At 40.8% G+C, this 15,298-nt stretch overlaps 2 protein-coding genes across 5 annotated transcripts in view; one reads left to right on the forward strand and one right to left on the reverse strand.

The window, feature by feature from the left end:
• LOC111864971 (guanine nucleotide exchange factor for Rab-3A) overlaps positions 1-15,298 on the forward strand; it is a 119,041-nt gene that overhangs the window by 97,267 nt on the left and 6,476 nt on the right. For 2 of the 3 annotated variants that reach the window (XM_023852630.2, XM_023852629.2), the window contains 7 exons: positions 4,681-5,110; positions 6,910-7,255; positions 9,588-9,801; positions 10,702-10,847; positions 12,358-12,572; positions 14,184-14,283; positions 15,108-15,174. In XM_023852630.2, the coding sequence (XP_023708398.1) occupies positions 4,749-5,110; positions 6,910-7,255; positions 9,588-9,801; positions 10,702-10,847; positions 12,358-12,572; positions 14,184-14,283; positions 15,108-15,174 (1,450 nt within the window). In that variant the 5' untranslated portion in view covers positions 4,681-4,748. Of the gene's footprint in view, positions 1-1,264; positions 1,299-4,680; positions 5,111-6,909; positions 7,256-9,587; positions 9,802-10,701; positions 10,848-12,357; positions 12,573-14,183; positions 14,284-15,107; positions 15,175-15,298 lie in introns of those variants that run through there. The other variant, XM_023852628.2, reaches the window with a different exon arrangement.
• LOC111864970 (arginine--tRNA ligase, cytoplasmic) overlaps positions 1-15,298 on the reverse strand; it is a 146,313-nt gene that overhangs the window by 61,648 nt on the left and 69,367 nt on the right. The window contains exon 12 of one of the 2 annotated variants that reach the window (XM_023852625.2): positions 11,235-12,105. The exons of the other annotated variant lie outside the window; for it this stretch is intronic. The gene's annotated coding sequence lies outside the window, so the exon portion shown is untranslated. Of the gene's footprint in view, positions 1-11,234; positions 12,106-15,298 lie in introns of those variants that run through there. 2 annotated transcript variants of the gene reach the window in all.

Here is a 15,298-nt window from a genome sequence, read left to right on the forward strand (position 1 = left end):
CGGGTGGGCCCCAGAGCTGGTCGTGACTTTATGGAGAATGTCTTACCCCTGCCGGAAATCGAACCCCCACTTCTCGGCCGTCCAGCCTGTAGCTTATTTGCTATAGCAACTGAGCTATCCCGGTTATGCGAAAAAAAAAAACAGCAGACGTCTATTGCTAGACGACTCGGTAAACACATTTCCGAGTCAACGAATATGCAAGCAACAATAGAAGAGCTGCCGTTTCTATGCAACGGCGAGATAAACATACCTCTATAAAAATAAAAGAATTGTCAGAAAACAAGTGTTTTCTGTTGGGACCGACCCGAAGCTATATAACGAGGATTACAGGCCATCTAGAATTAGATATACGCTTGACGAAAACCAGGCATATTCGTAGAAGACAAACCAATCTTCTCATTAGAGAGGATGTTACATAAGGACTATTGCCGCAAGAGTCCAGTTGGAAAAAAATTCTGGTCGTGAGTCTCAAGGGACCTGGTGCCAACACGAACTGATTGGCGGCAAACCGCCAGTAAACAAGTGCCAAAAAAAAGTAATGCTATCCCTGTAACAGGCCGTGGTTGAGGCACTGTGCTAGAAGCCGGAAGGTCGCGGGTTCAAGTGCCGATGAGATCATTAGATTTTTTTTTAAATTGACATAATCCTTCCAGCCGCACTATGGCCCTGGGGTCGACTCAGCCTCTAACAGTACCAGGAATTGATTAAATAATTTTCCTGGGGAGTAAAGCGCGGCCGGCGCGTAAGGCTGACAACCTTACCGCCATCTTTGAGCCTATTGTATAGATAATGTGAGACCCTCAACGTCTCACAACCCTATGGGCGGCAAACCGCCAGTCGAAAAATAACTCTGACTGACTTTGCTAGAATTAGAATTGAGGGAGGCTCGTGAGATGGCAGTCGATGAGTGAGAAGAAAGGAATTAGGCTGTGCAAAGAAGACTTCGTGTGTGCTGCAGTTACAGTGAGACTGGTACAATTACTATGTTAAAGTCGTTGCTAGGAAACGGACAGTGGAGATGATAATAGACTGAGGACACTAGTGTGTGTAACGGTGAACTGTAAAGTGTGTAGATCAGCGATAGCGCTGTATTGTAGTTATGAGTTGACTGTGTAGTGTGCAATAAAATCCTGTCATCAATCTAAGCCCCGTCTGTAAGTCACGCACCCCTAAACATGTGACATTATCGTATATATACGGAAGGGTGAAAGGCGTGTGGAAATCGCGGACCAGTGTGCACCTTGGAAAATTTCCAACGGTCCGCCGAACCTCGTTTTGCATGCGCTGCAATTTGAGAGGTATGAGTAAGTGCTGCCGCTGGTTCCCAGGGGGGACAACCGTGGAGGGATAGTTTATGTTTGCATTTAATGCTCATTTTTGAATACGGAGTAAGGTAAGGTAAAGTTGTCCCTGTGCTTAACTAATTAAAGACTACGCCATGAAGGCGTATGGAGGAGTGAATGTATAGATCCACATTTTCTTGACCTCGGCACTAGCTGGGGGTGAGTGGTCAGCTTCACGCCCCGGTACCCATTGGATAGGAGGTTGGGTGGGCCCCAGAGCCGGCCTGTAGGACGTGGAGAAAATTCTTGACCTTACCAGGTCTCGAACCTCAACCCCTCAGACGTCCAACCCGTAGCCACTCGCTATATCGATTACGCTATTCCGCCTTTTGAACAGGTTGTAGATTCTAATAAAAGTTCTGAAAGCCTTGGCTTCAGTCATTTATGTGTGCAGTCTCCATGTGATCCTCTTGGCGATATTTTACACGATCCAGTCAGTGTAAGATACGCCTCAGGGGGTCTAAGCATACGAGAAAAGTATCTTTTATCTTATCTACATTAATTTTAATAAAAAGTGCTGAAACATATCTCAGTAATAATAAAAAACTAGATTTGCCTACGCATACACAAAAATGTAAAGGCCGTTACCTAGCATTGGCAGTACTATGGTTACCGCCGTTGTCTTGTGAGTGTTAATCACAATACTTCCAATGCTAGGTAACGGCCTTTACATTTTTGTGTATGCGCAGGCAAGTCCAAAAATTATTTTCTACTTTCCCTATTTTAAAAACAAAAGTGTGCATACGAGATCACATTGCTCTGTTTCCGTGTACCCGCCGTACCGTTGCTAGGTCACGGCTCAGTAAATACGTTCCCGCGGAAACGAATACATACGAAACAGCAGAAGAATCGTTGAACGCTTCGTTTCTATGCGATGCGTGTCGTATCCAAGGAAATTAGGCGATTACCTCTTGCCAGAAATTATTGCCTACCTTCACGATTAAGTGTCAGTTCTTTGGGAGCAAGTTTATTCTAATAGATTATCCAGATGAATGAGTGACACACTACAGAATGAAGGACCGACATCCAGAATGACTGGGGCGGCAACTGTGAATGTAATGGATTCACAGATGATACTTGGTATCGATTTAAAAGAGCTATTGAAGGAAGTGGGCAGAACCACGGACATCACCATCGAAATAACAGGTATCCCACTAGATTCTAGCTGCGTACTCAGGAGAGGCCTGTTTCGAAACAGCAACTCGAATAGGCCTACTGACGCCAAACCAACATCTCCATCTAGTTGCAAGTTCTGATAAATCGTGGAGGCATACCTTCACGCCGTAATACGCCTCAATGAATAATTTTGTGGCCAGTAGGGACAGGTATATTAACATTATAGATGTTACGAACGAGATATGTCCATTTGTAAATGTGACTTCTTCCCTGTAACGCTTACATCTTTAATCGGACGTCAGTAAGAACAAGAAGTTCTGAGAAAGACTGACCGCCTTTTTCCCTTTGATACAACAAGGACCGCATAAAAAACGACGCTTCCGACAACTTTTCTTCCCCGCGGGAACGTCTTTACCGAGTTGTTACCTAGCAACATTAATGGGATACATGGGCAGACCCACAGGCATACGCGTTCGACATTTCTTCTATTGTTGCGTGTATTCGTTTCCGCGGCAATGTTGTTTACTGAGCCGTTGCCTAGCAATGAAAGGAGGAATACACTTTACCTAGCCTTTGCCTAGCAAAAATAGGACGGCTAAACATATAGACACATACAGATTGGAGGGAACTATGAAGTACGCCATTGAGATAGGCTAAAGCACTAAGTTTCATAAAGATTGATTTAGGCATTAAAAAGTTAATAGGGAGGGATTCGCAGACACAACGATAGCATGAAGATCTTTCATTTTTTTTCCAAAATAAGGAAAGTAGGCTAAAAATCATATGCTGCAATGCCTTGATACTTCAGAGTGGACTAACCACTTGCAGCAATTCGTAAATTGAATATGAAAGACAACGCTTTACGCTTGCCCATTTTCTGTCTTTTGTTGTACTCCCTTCGTGCGAGTATGAACTAGCCCAAACGGGTTTCCGCTAGAAACGTTATCGATGCCATCATTTGTGTGAACAGAAAGAATGCCCCAATTGCCTTCTTTTTAAATCCTCGGCACGGACTGCATAGAGAACACCGTTTTTATATTGTTGCACGTGTTCGCTTCCATGGTAACATGTTTGCCGAGCCGTTGCTTAGAAACAGGTCGCATAACCCCATTCTATATCTTGCGCGCGTTACCTAGTAAAGGCCGCTGTTTACAGTCACCACTTAGAAACAGGTCCGAAGATTGGGACTAGCCTAACTGAGTAGGCTCCATTTGAAGACGGAGACAGAATCCAGTCTCTGAATCGTCGTGTTTTGAAAAATAAACAGGATGGCGTTTTTTAGATGAAGACAGGACGATGGATAATGTCCAGAAAACATAATACTTGTATGGTTTTTATGTTTGGAAAATAATTTTATATTTTAAAATGTAGATTTCTTCTGAGAGAGTACACATTTCAAAGGCAATTTTACAAGTCATTCTATACAGTATCTAGGACCGCCTCTGTGGTCTAGTAGTCAGAGTTCCTGGCTACAGATCCAGGGGTCCCGGGTTCGATTCCCGGCGCTACCACATTTTCTGAGAGGCAGTGGATCGGGAACGGGGTCCACTCAGTCTCGTGAGTATAACTGAGGAGCTATTTCAAGGAAATGGCGGATCCGGTCTAGGAAACCGAGATTAACGACCATGGGGATCTGTTGGGCTGACCACGCGACACCCTCTATTCGCTAAAGTTGGCACTAACTTCGCTGACAAGCGGTGGTCACTCGGTCGGTATAGTTTACTTGCGGACTACAGGCCACGGAGTTCTTCTCGCTTGTATACTGTATCTAAAATATTACTGAGAGTGCTTGATCATCAGACAGTGATACTGATCATTATATCATACTTAGAAAGTTACTAGATTATAGGAGTATTTTCATACAATATGAACCAAAATCATAATACCAGAGGTCTCACTGAACATTCAGCACTCTTCTTCCATAAGGTTGTCTACTCAAGGCATGATGTACCTTCAAACATGTTTTAGACACACTTTAGAATGAGGTACTTTCTAGCAGTTCCTATGGTTAAAACTGTAGGTCTTACTGACGGGATCATGACAGAAGTGAAGCCTCAACTCTGGAGAAGAATCAATGTTGAACTTTTTAGGTCATAGGAAATGAGACAAAACGAAAGGCTATTCACAGCACTGCTGCAGAAAAACATCACACCTAATGAAATATGGTGGGACTGATTCAGAGATTAAGAGGTCCTTATGTTTTGTTTTCATTTATTTGTAGGTTCTGCTGGCAGCTATGCTTACGAGCTGGTACCACCAAACAATGCAATCTGGATTTCGAGGGACACCATGAAGGTAACAACAAATGTGGACCCCATGACGACAGAGGCCATAAAGCCAGAGAGTGGTCTACCCTTGCCACAGCAGGGCGACATCATCACCACTGACAAAGAGGTTGAAGGAGAAGTCGGTGAAGCAAACCAGCAACAACAGAATCATGGTCGTCTCACGAAAACTGTTACGTTGACAAATGGAAATAAGGAGACCTATCATGGTGATAGGCCTGGTAAAACGATTTTTAACGGGATCTCAAAGTCATTGAAAGTGGAGGATCCTCATGGTGATTTCATAGTGACTAATGGAGACAGCAATCATTCAGCACCCAAGAAACTACAAGACAAGACTGATTCCACTGCCAGCAAAGCACCCAGGTATTTAGTAACATCAAATTAGATGTACATGTCAAGTTTGTTTGTTTGTTTGTTTGTTTGCAAAAAGCTCATAAATCTCCTGTCTATGCTGTAACTTCAGTTAGAACATAACTTTCATGTATCACTGTATAAAACGGATAGAAATGTTCCATGAAAATGCTAGACATTCAAACAGGAAAGATGTGAAGGCCTTCAAAGAACATATTTTCCTAAACTGCAAAGAAAATTAGGACAAATTTATAGAATAACTATCTTAGTGAGAGCAAAGTATATTTCCCATGTTTTGATAATTCTGATAAATCTTTCAAAAGCCAGTACACTGCAATGTCAGTAGAATTTTGCCAGTTATTTGAAATTTCTTCATCACTGAACATGATAAATGTCACAGTTAATTCAAATTTTCTGTACAGCAACCATACAGCCCTGATTCTTTTCAAACTTGTCACAATTACTTTCCTTTATTTATATTGTAAGACAGAATGTACAGTTGCATATGTCATCAATTTTGTTCATTTTCATTAAACTAAAGGCGAATGTACAAAATAAACCTTAAAAAAGCAGAGTGCTGGAATCTGAAGATTCCAAAATGAATTTGGTGCAAGAGGAAATGCATTTCGGTATGTTTTAATAACAAAACCAAATGAAATAATCTGTATGAACATTTTGAAGGTAAATTACTTTCACTGCATCAGAGTGTGTGTGTATTCCACATGTGCTACAAGGCCATTCCATCACTATTCCTTGATATAATAACTGCAGAATGTGCAAAAAGCTACTTTTGGGTGCAATATAGTTCAGCGATTAACACTCTTGTTTAGGTTAATCTGACAGCCCTGGATTCAGATCTGGTCCCAAAACCATCTGATATGGTAGAGATTCCTTTCTTGAGATTCTCATATGTTTTTCCAAGGCAGATGTTCAGATAATAATCCAAAACAGGAATGTTCACCTCTTCAGAATTATTTACAGTTTATCATTCACTGTTATCCTGCACTGATGACACAGCAATGTTAAACATACATGTACAGATTAAAGAAATACGTCTAAGCCTCTCTGCCCATAATCTAGTAATCTGCTTGAAAGAACTGTCAATTATTTACTTAGAAACAACAAAAATTAATGTCTGTTTCCCGGTCTTTCATAGAAGGATCATCATGGAATTCAACGTATAGCACACTGCATAAAACATCTTGAGGTATTCTTCTACAAGGATTCATACTGATGTATGACATGCCTTCTAACATAATTTTGGAAGAGCATAACTGTCCTGTGAAAAATGTATATCATGCATTGTGTGTACATCAGTAACAGAATATTCTCCTTATATTCACACTACTGGTCCTTCCATATTATCCTTGGCCTATAGAAGCCTCTAGGGGGGGAATCTGCTGGCATCAGCTGAACATGTCCCTTCCATTTCTGACAGTCTTCCCAATTTGTAGATCATGCTATGCGGGAGTTGAGGTTCTCACAACAGTGGTTATGAAGAGTTCTACCCTCTGGGATATAATGCCATATAGTCTGTTGAAAGACAATGAGCATTTCAAAGGAACACACCACCTACATCTTCAGTGCTGAAGAAAAAACCAAGCAAGAAACCATACGCTTGTCTTGTTCTTCACTTACTTTTTTAGGAATCTCATTTGTCCCACTTCAGGTCATTCCTCAGCTTTATTATGAGTCCTCCCTTCAGTACATATACTGGGGCTGGTTAACTGCATAATGAAACCTCAGAAGCATGTCCTCCTTCCTTGTTTTCTGAGAAAATATTCTGAAATAATGTTTGCATTGTTCTGCAGTCTGAATGGCAGCTGTACTAGGGGGACAGAAGAGGATTATCTAAGGACAAATGGAGATGTGACTGAGAGCCCTGCTCTGTGCTGTAATGGGGCGCTGATACATGATGGTGGTGGTAAAGAGCAGTACTCTTGTAGGAGACAGCAGGATGAGGGTGAAGACCACCTGGCAGCTGACTGGGGCCGCACAGTGGCGGGTGTTAAAGAACAGGCTTTTGCTCGCCTCCAGGAAGAACTCAACAAAGCTCACCAAGAGCTGAGACTCAGGGATGAGGAGGTGAATCGACTAAGTCGTGTTCGGGAGGAGGTGGAAGCAGAACTTGAAGAGCTCACTGCCAGTCTGTTTCAGGTGAGAGGACCATACTGCTGGATCCAGATAGTGCACACTGTGGAAAACAGACTTACTGCAGATATACACCATCTGCAAGAATAATCCATGGCCACCATGTTCCTGAATAGTGAAACATGGGACAGAGAGTATGTCTGACTTCTTCACCAGCACTCTCTATCTTAAATACATTATGATTTAACACAAGTCAGTAAACTGTCTTTCTACTGAGCAACCAGAGTTGTTCCTCACTATCTGAGAATGCCTTTGAGGCCACTTAACACTTTCATCCAATGAATGGAGGAGGAAAGATTATGAAAAACTAGGTTGTAATGGTCACCATGAGGAATAAGAAGGGGGTACTGAGAGCTCTTCAGGCTGGATAGCTTAGTTGGTATAGGGACAGGCTACAAGCTGGATGGCTAGGGTTCGATACCCAGCAGGGGCAAGAGATTTTTCTGTTCCAGTGTCCAGACCGGCTCTGGAGCCCATCCAGCCTATCCAATAGGTACCAGAGTCTCTTTCCCTGTGGGTAACGCTGACCATTCACCTCCAGCTAGTGCTGAGGTCAAGACAGGTAGAGCTATACCTCCACTTCCCCATATGTTTTCACAGTGTGGTGCTTAATTAAGCAAAGCAAAGGGCTCTTTCCACAGGGGTAAAGTGGTCAGGTATGAAGCTTGCCATTTCCACCTAGTTCCAAGGTTAAGAATGAGTGGAAGTTAACCTCCATGCTAAGGTACTCATATATAGGGGCATGTATCCCAGTCAGTTGGTAATGAAGATATTGTCATGTATAGGAAGTAACTGTAGACAGCGTTTGGACTGGTAATTGGATTTACTGAACATATACTGATTTAACTATAAGTACTTATAGCGCTATTGCTAATTCACACACTTAAGTCTTCTCAGACTGCTGTGTCTTCACCAGTGGATATTCCCTTGCTCCCAAGCTCATGTCCTCACAGGTTGGCAGCCATCTCACACCAACCTCCTCCTAGTCTAATTGCTGTCTCAAGAATTCCTCTTATTATACAGCCTCAGCACAGACCACACAGAAAACACCATTCCCCTGTTGCTGTTTATGGGTTGTTGTGTAGCAATGGGTCTACATGTCACAGTATATAACTGGCCCATCCTCACCAAGTGCAGTGAATGAAACTACCTCAGTTCCTGGGGCCACTGACAAATTAATACCAAGAGACCCAACAGAGTACGCGTCTCCCAAACTTTTCACCTGAGGACAGATACAGATCCAGTTTCTGAAACACAGTTATCTCTTAGGAATGCTAGATGAGGTCCTTAAACCCAGTAATCCTAAGAACAGATTCAGTTATGAAAGGATAACAGAATTTTCATCAGACACTGATGACATAAATCCAGCATTACAAAGAAGTTCCTACCCTTCTCCTTGGCATTATCCTTTGCGGTTTTTCCATCTTCCAGTCTACACTGTCCAGCATGGTTTCTGCCTCCCATTCTACTTGTCCCCTGTCATGACCAGTACAACATACTTTCTAGTAATCTTTCCGCTTTCATGCAATATGGCCACATCATCTCAGTGTTCTATTATCTAGGATTCCTGTAACTGCTGAAGTAACTTTCATTTGAGGCCGTACCATAGCTCAAGCGGTTAGTTGCTGGCTTCCCACCATGGCGGCCCAGATTCGATCCTGGGTCTGGCCAAGTGGGATTTGTGGTGGAATAAGTGGCACTAGGGCAGGTTGTCTCTGAGTACTTTGGTTTCCCCTGCCAATCTTCATTCCACCAATTGCTCCACAATCACCCTCACCTATCATCTGGGGCTGGTACAATAGGCCAGAAGTGGCCACAGTACAAGGGACTTAGTCCCACCCACCAGCAATAAAAAAAACTTTAATTTTATCCATAATGATTCACTTCTGTTTCCCTTTGCCATCTAAAAACATCTCAGATAATCACTTTCACTAAATATTCAGTCAATGGTCATATTTCACCTATGTATAACAGATTATCTGAGTTGACATTGAAATGTGTTTTTCTTCATTTCCTGGTATAAGTTTTTAAGAATTTTAGCTCACAGGAGAGTAATGTATGAGCTAGAAGTACTGCAAATTACACAGGCTGATCTATTAATTTTTGGATATACTTCTTTATAAGGTAATGATTTTGTTAAAAACAATATTTGGGTAGTAAAGGAATCAAAACAGTGCATCCTGTATTGTTGTGTCAGTGTCTGTTTCCGCAGAAACATGTTTACAGTGCTGTTGCTTAGCAGCGGCTGCATCCATGTGTTCAACTGCCACAGTATGTTGACTATGGGTGCTAAGAATGTCTAAGGTGATCTGCCCTAATTACTGCATACTGTTTGCAGGAGGCTCACAACATGGTGCGTGAAGCCAACGTGCGACAAGCTACAGCAGAACGCGCCCTGAAAGAAAGCCAAATGAAGGTTGAGGTACTCACTGCAGAGGTGGCAGCTCTCAAGACTCTGGTACTTACTTCTACCCCCAGCCGCCCTAATCCCCACTTGCACCCTCAGATTGACCCTCAAAGTAACAGACCCAAGGATGATTCTACAGTGTCAGGTAAAATCACTTCACAATCAGATTGTAGAGAGGATTATGACTGTTAAAGCAAAGGCCAGCTTCTGACTGTAAGGGATTTGCTATAGCAAGTTTACTTTGTTCCCTTTGATCGTTTCTTCACATTCTGGTATTGTTAATAAGCAAATGTGCTAGCAGAAGACTGTGACAATACATGGACCAACCAACTGAATAACATAAAGATATTGTGTGGCACTGTAAAGACAAGATGTAATGAAACTAACCCACTAAGGCTGAGGATTTTGGGTACAGAAAAATATTCCAAGGCTGGCATTATTTCTTAAAAAAATCCACATTGGATGAAGCAGATATTTCACTGCCACCAAAATATGCATGAGCAACTCTAAGATACAGCCAAAAACCAAATACCACCACCATCTGTGAGGAGAATTTAAAACTACTTTTATTTTATGCAGCTAAATGCATAAACAAGCTTATTATTGTATATTTCTAAATCCTTCCATAATTTATTAATTTCTGCTCTGTTCTGATCTTCATAAGCCAATGTTTCTGATTTTTATGAAAGAAAAGCTTATCAAATGGTGCCTTTGGTTATTCTGTGAGACTGAAGATCATCTCTCTGAATTATTCCAGCCAAAATATCAGCTGGTGGAAGTGGGAATATTACTAATGGAAAAAGCCTTTTCAATTGTGACAAATTATGCCCTATGAACTTGACTTATATTTATTTATAGAAACCCAAAAAGACTCAATTTATGACAGTCTGGCAGACAGAAAGATGATACAAATCAAAGCATGTACAAGTTATATATAGTTTAAAAGGCTGAAACTTTGTATAACAAAATATTAATAATTGCACAAGTAAGACTGAAAGAAACTGGAAAATCAAGTTTCCTGATTCAACGAAATATGGTGTTGCAGGAGTTGGTTTGTTCATCAGAAAGCATCGGCGATCACCATCTCATTTCAACCTCAAGTATGGCCGAGAGAACTCCCCTCCCGAGTCACCAGTTAAAGAACAGAGGCCTCCAATGCCAGAATCTCTTGATAACAAAGAAGGATGTGAGGTGAGTGTACTTCATGAGATAGGTAACCATCACTAATAAGAATTAACATACAGATTCTCAGTGGACATCTTTCCAGTTGACAGATTTCTCTGTGTGTGACGTCAGTTTATGTATATGTAGCAATTAGCTTCACTGCATGCAGTAGTGTAGTTGGCTGAAGCACTATGCTACAAGCCGGAAGGTCGCAGGTTCAAGTCCTGATGAGGTCATTGGATTTTTTCAATTGATCTAATCCTTCCAGCTGCACTATGACCCTGGGGTCGACTCAGCCTCTAACAGAAATGAGTACCAGGAATATTCTTGGGGGTAAAGGGCGGCCAGCATGTATGGGTGACAACCTTGCTGCCATCTATGAGCCGATTGTCTAGAAAATGTGGGAACCTCAACATCTCACAACCCTATGGGCCTCCACAGCCTGTTACAGGGATACCTTTACTTTACTTTTATACCTGGCAGCAAATGAAGCTTCTACACTCCATGGTTATTTAATTTAAAACATGTTATTCTAGAAAAGAACTTTAAATTAAGCAACAAAATTAATTTTTCTTCCTACATTACATTGCATTGCATTCCCTTGTTCCCAAGTTAGTCAAAACGACTGTAGGATTTGGAATATGTCATATAAAAAATAATAATAATAAAAAAACACACACACATATATATATATATATAGTACAACTGAAGTTTTCACACAAGAAAACACAGTGGTTTCACATGAGACTACTCAAAAATACATCCACATATATACATCAATATTGTCAACTTTACAAAACCTTTACATGGATGAATCGTGTTTAGACAATAAATATTCATCAACAGAGTTACCAGTTCAGTAGTTCTAAGCTCAGGATTCTGGTGTTTGAACAGCAATTACTGCTACAAAGTAGGACAAGACAGAAATTTAGGGCCAGTTAGGTGGCCAGTCTGTCTTAAGTTTCCATTAAGTGGTACAGTCAGAGCGTGAGAAGATTCACACAACTTACTCAAATCCAATTCAGTGCCGTTGTTAGGAAGTAGATCTTCAGGCATAACTTATGAAGATACAAAAGTGCCTATTAAGCTGTCCATTAGTCTTGTCCAAGTTGGACAAGGACAATACCATAACATAACAAATAGAAAAATAAGTATAAATAATTGTGTTACATAATTTTTTCCAATTCCCAAAATGGATAACTCTTCATGGATATGTTCTCTAGCACAGTGGTTCCAAATAATCATAGTTCTTTAAGGACAGATCATCCCTCATAACCATACAAAACTGGAAGAAAATAATAGTTTAGTTTATAATTATTTAAATTTACAGTTCTATCATTTGTGCTCTGCAATAAATATTTTGGATGATTAAATGAAGGAATGATAACATAGGTGGCACATGCAACATGCAGTTGAGAGATGGAAGAGTAACAGAATACAAGTCACGTATGTTACCATTGTGTTAACCTGTTCACTATATCGGACAGTAAATCAGTGCAAGATAAGATCTTGATTGTAATGATGTCATGTGCAACAGGTTGACCCTAATGTGCACAAGGAGTTTATGGCATGGAAACAGTGTCCTTGTGTGGATAAATCAGATGCATTCATTGCACGGGTGTATGACGAGGACATAAACCTGTGCCTCAACTTTAACAACAAGGAGCTGGGGGCTAGAGTACAGGATGCCATTGAGAGAGGCAACATCTACATAGAGGCTGTCAGCGACAAGACGAAGACAGTTTTCCCGAAGCAAGTATCGTGTTCCAAGCTAGCACACCACCTGTCCTGTTCCATTAGTTTTCTTCCTCTTGTATGTCATGGTGTTGTACAGTGTTAAAGAAATTCTAGAAGTACTCAGGCCATAATTATTTTATTGTTCATTCATTTATTTGACAACGCTATGTCAGCTGCAAAGGTTGTATAGTACTGATAAGAAACAGCAGAACTATTATGAATAATAGCAAGTGATAAAGGTGAAAGAGGAGAGAGTCACACACTATTTTAGCATACTTCCCTGCTTTATGAGGGGGTACCCAAAAGAAACCGAACTTATTTTTTTTTAAACTTATTTATTCAAATTTTAAGCACAAACCTTCAATCCCCTTCAAAGTACTCTCCACTTACACTAATACACTTGTCTAGTCTTTTATTCCATTTTTCAAAACATTGTCTAAATTCATCTTTTGAGATGCTTGTCAGCGCCTCCGTCGTTTTTTCCTTCACCTCAGCAACATCAGCAAAACGCTTTCCTTTAATGTCTCTTTTCATTCGAGGAAACAAAAAAAAGTTTTGATCATTTCGGGACTCTTCTTTCAAAGCACAACATGCTTCCACGCGACCTTGTTTTTGTTCAGCAGTCAGCAGTCGTGGCACGAATTTCGCAGCCACCCTTTTCATTCCCAAATCTTCTGTCAAAATTCGCTGAACTGAGCTCCAAGTCACTCCTCACAGCTCCACAATTTCTTCAATGGTCCGTCGTCGATCTTCCTTGATGATTTCACGAATTTTTTCAACATTTTCATGTGTTCGGGCCGTGGAAGGACGACCAGAACGAGGTTTGTCATCAATTGACATTTCACCATTTTTGAAACGGGAAAACCACTCAAACACTTGAGTTTTCCCCATAGCATCATCCTTGTACGCCGTTTTTAACATTTCAAGAGTTTCTGCTCCACTTTTCCCGAGCAAAAAGCAGAATTTCACCGCCGCACGCTGTTCACGAAAATCAGCCATTGCAAAAACGACGATCACACAAAACAGTTGTCACTATAAACTCTGCTGAAACTAGTCCTTACCTTCTGAAGCAACGGTAGTCAGCTTATCGACTCAGGAATGTTAGCTCTATGCGCTCATAGCGGCAAAACGCAGTACTACAAAAGCTCTGCCCACAAAAAAATTAGTTTGGTTTCTTTTGGGTACCCCATCGTACATGCAGAAATCTGGGAAGCCCATGAAAAGCCAGTCAGGAACATCAATCACTACACTAAGACATTCACAGCAGACCATAGTGGGAACACAAAACACATCTATAAGCTTAGTAATTAATTACTGACCTAAATTTGTTTGAAATTAGGATATCTTTATGAAGTTTTTGAAAAAGTTCCTTCTACATTTCTACTGTTATGATGGTTAATTTCACCTTGAAGGTTTCATTCAAGATTTAGGGCTGGTTGCCCATCTCTGGTCACAAGTTATCATCACCATTTCATAGGCATATTTAATATATTGCAATGAGGAAAACTGGTCATTTTGATCAATCAACGGGTTTATTAGTTATGGTGATCAGTCAAAGAGGAATTCTATTCCTGAGTCACATACAGCCTGAACAAATAAAAATTAATAACGGTGCACTGTCAACAGGAAGTGTGCTCTGCTGGAGGTATCTCGTCAGTGTCACTACCGGATGAGGCTGGGAGACCAGGAGCAATGGTATTGCATCTCTCAGATCTGCAGGAATCGGGTAAGCAGGACAGGCCATCAGTGTCAAACCTTCTTCAGTAGCTTCACCCCACATTTACCGTAACATCCACTTATGGCTTCCCTGATGGATGAACTTAAGCGCAAAATTTAGAAAGTGTAACAGTGGAATAATTAACTGTGGATCATTATATTGACTGCTAAATGGAAGTGAAACTAAAGTCAAGAAACATTAAGCAGGGATTCTGTCATACTTAGAGGACCCTTTTGAAACTGGACTTACGGATTAAGGCCCATGCTGTAATGTCATACAGGTAAGTTAAAGGGAAGGTTATACCTGTAATAGGCCATGGAGCCTATAGGATTATCAATGTTGAGGCTCCCACATTTTCTAGACAATTGGCTCACAGATGACAGTAAGGTTGTCAGCCTTTACTCCCTGGAAGATTCCTGGTACTCAGTTCTGTTAGAGGCTGAGTCAACTCCAGGGCCATAGTGCAGCTGGAATAATTAGGTCAATTGAAAAATTTAATGACCTCATCGGGAATAAAACCCATGACCTTCCAGCTTGTAGCATGTGCCCCTAATGTCATATAGATTACATTAAAAAATATGTCCCTTAATTAAAACAAATTAGTTGGAAAAGATAATTTGATAATGAAGAGATCAAAGTCTGTCGACATAATTACCAATGTTTAGATATGCATAAAAACTTTTCTCTCTGCGACTCGCCTTCCAAAATTTAAAATCTAAATGTGATATGTATCCTAACATTTACAGAAATTTCTAAGCCAAATATGCAAATAAATTCTCTCTCTCATAATTCATATTTATGTAATATGATCAAAATTATTTATTTCCTTCCAGATAATTGCAGTGTGTGATTTTCTCAACTACTTACGTTACAACGAGAGGGGCTTAGTCAAAAGCTCAGGTATGTATAACTTATGCTTTTGGTTTGGAAATTCTGATTTGGATTACCCTCCATAAATACAGGTAAAGGTAAAACTATCCCTGTAACAGGCAGCGGAGGCCCATAGGGTTGTGAGACATCGAGG

The sequence above is a fragment of the Cryptotermes secundus genome, unplaced genomic scaffold (genome assembly GCF_002891405.2).
Source record: "Cryptotermes secundus unplaced genomic scaffold, Csec_1.0 scaffold209, whole genome shotgun sequence".
NCBI classification, from domain to species: Eukaryota; Metazoa; Arthropoda; class Insecta; order Blattodea; family Kalotermitidae; genus Cryptotermes; species Cryptotermes secundus.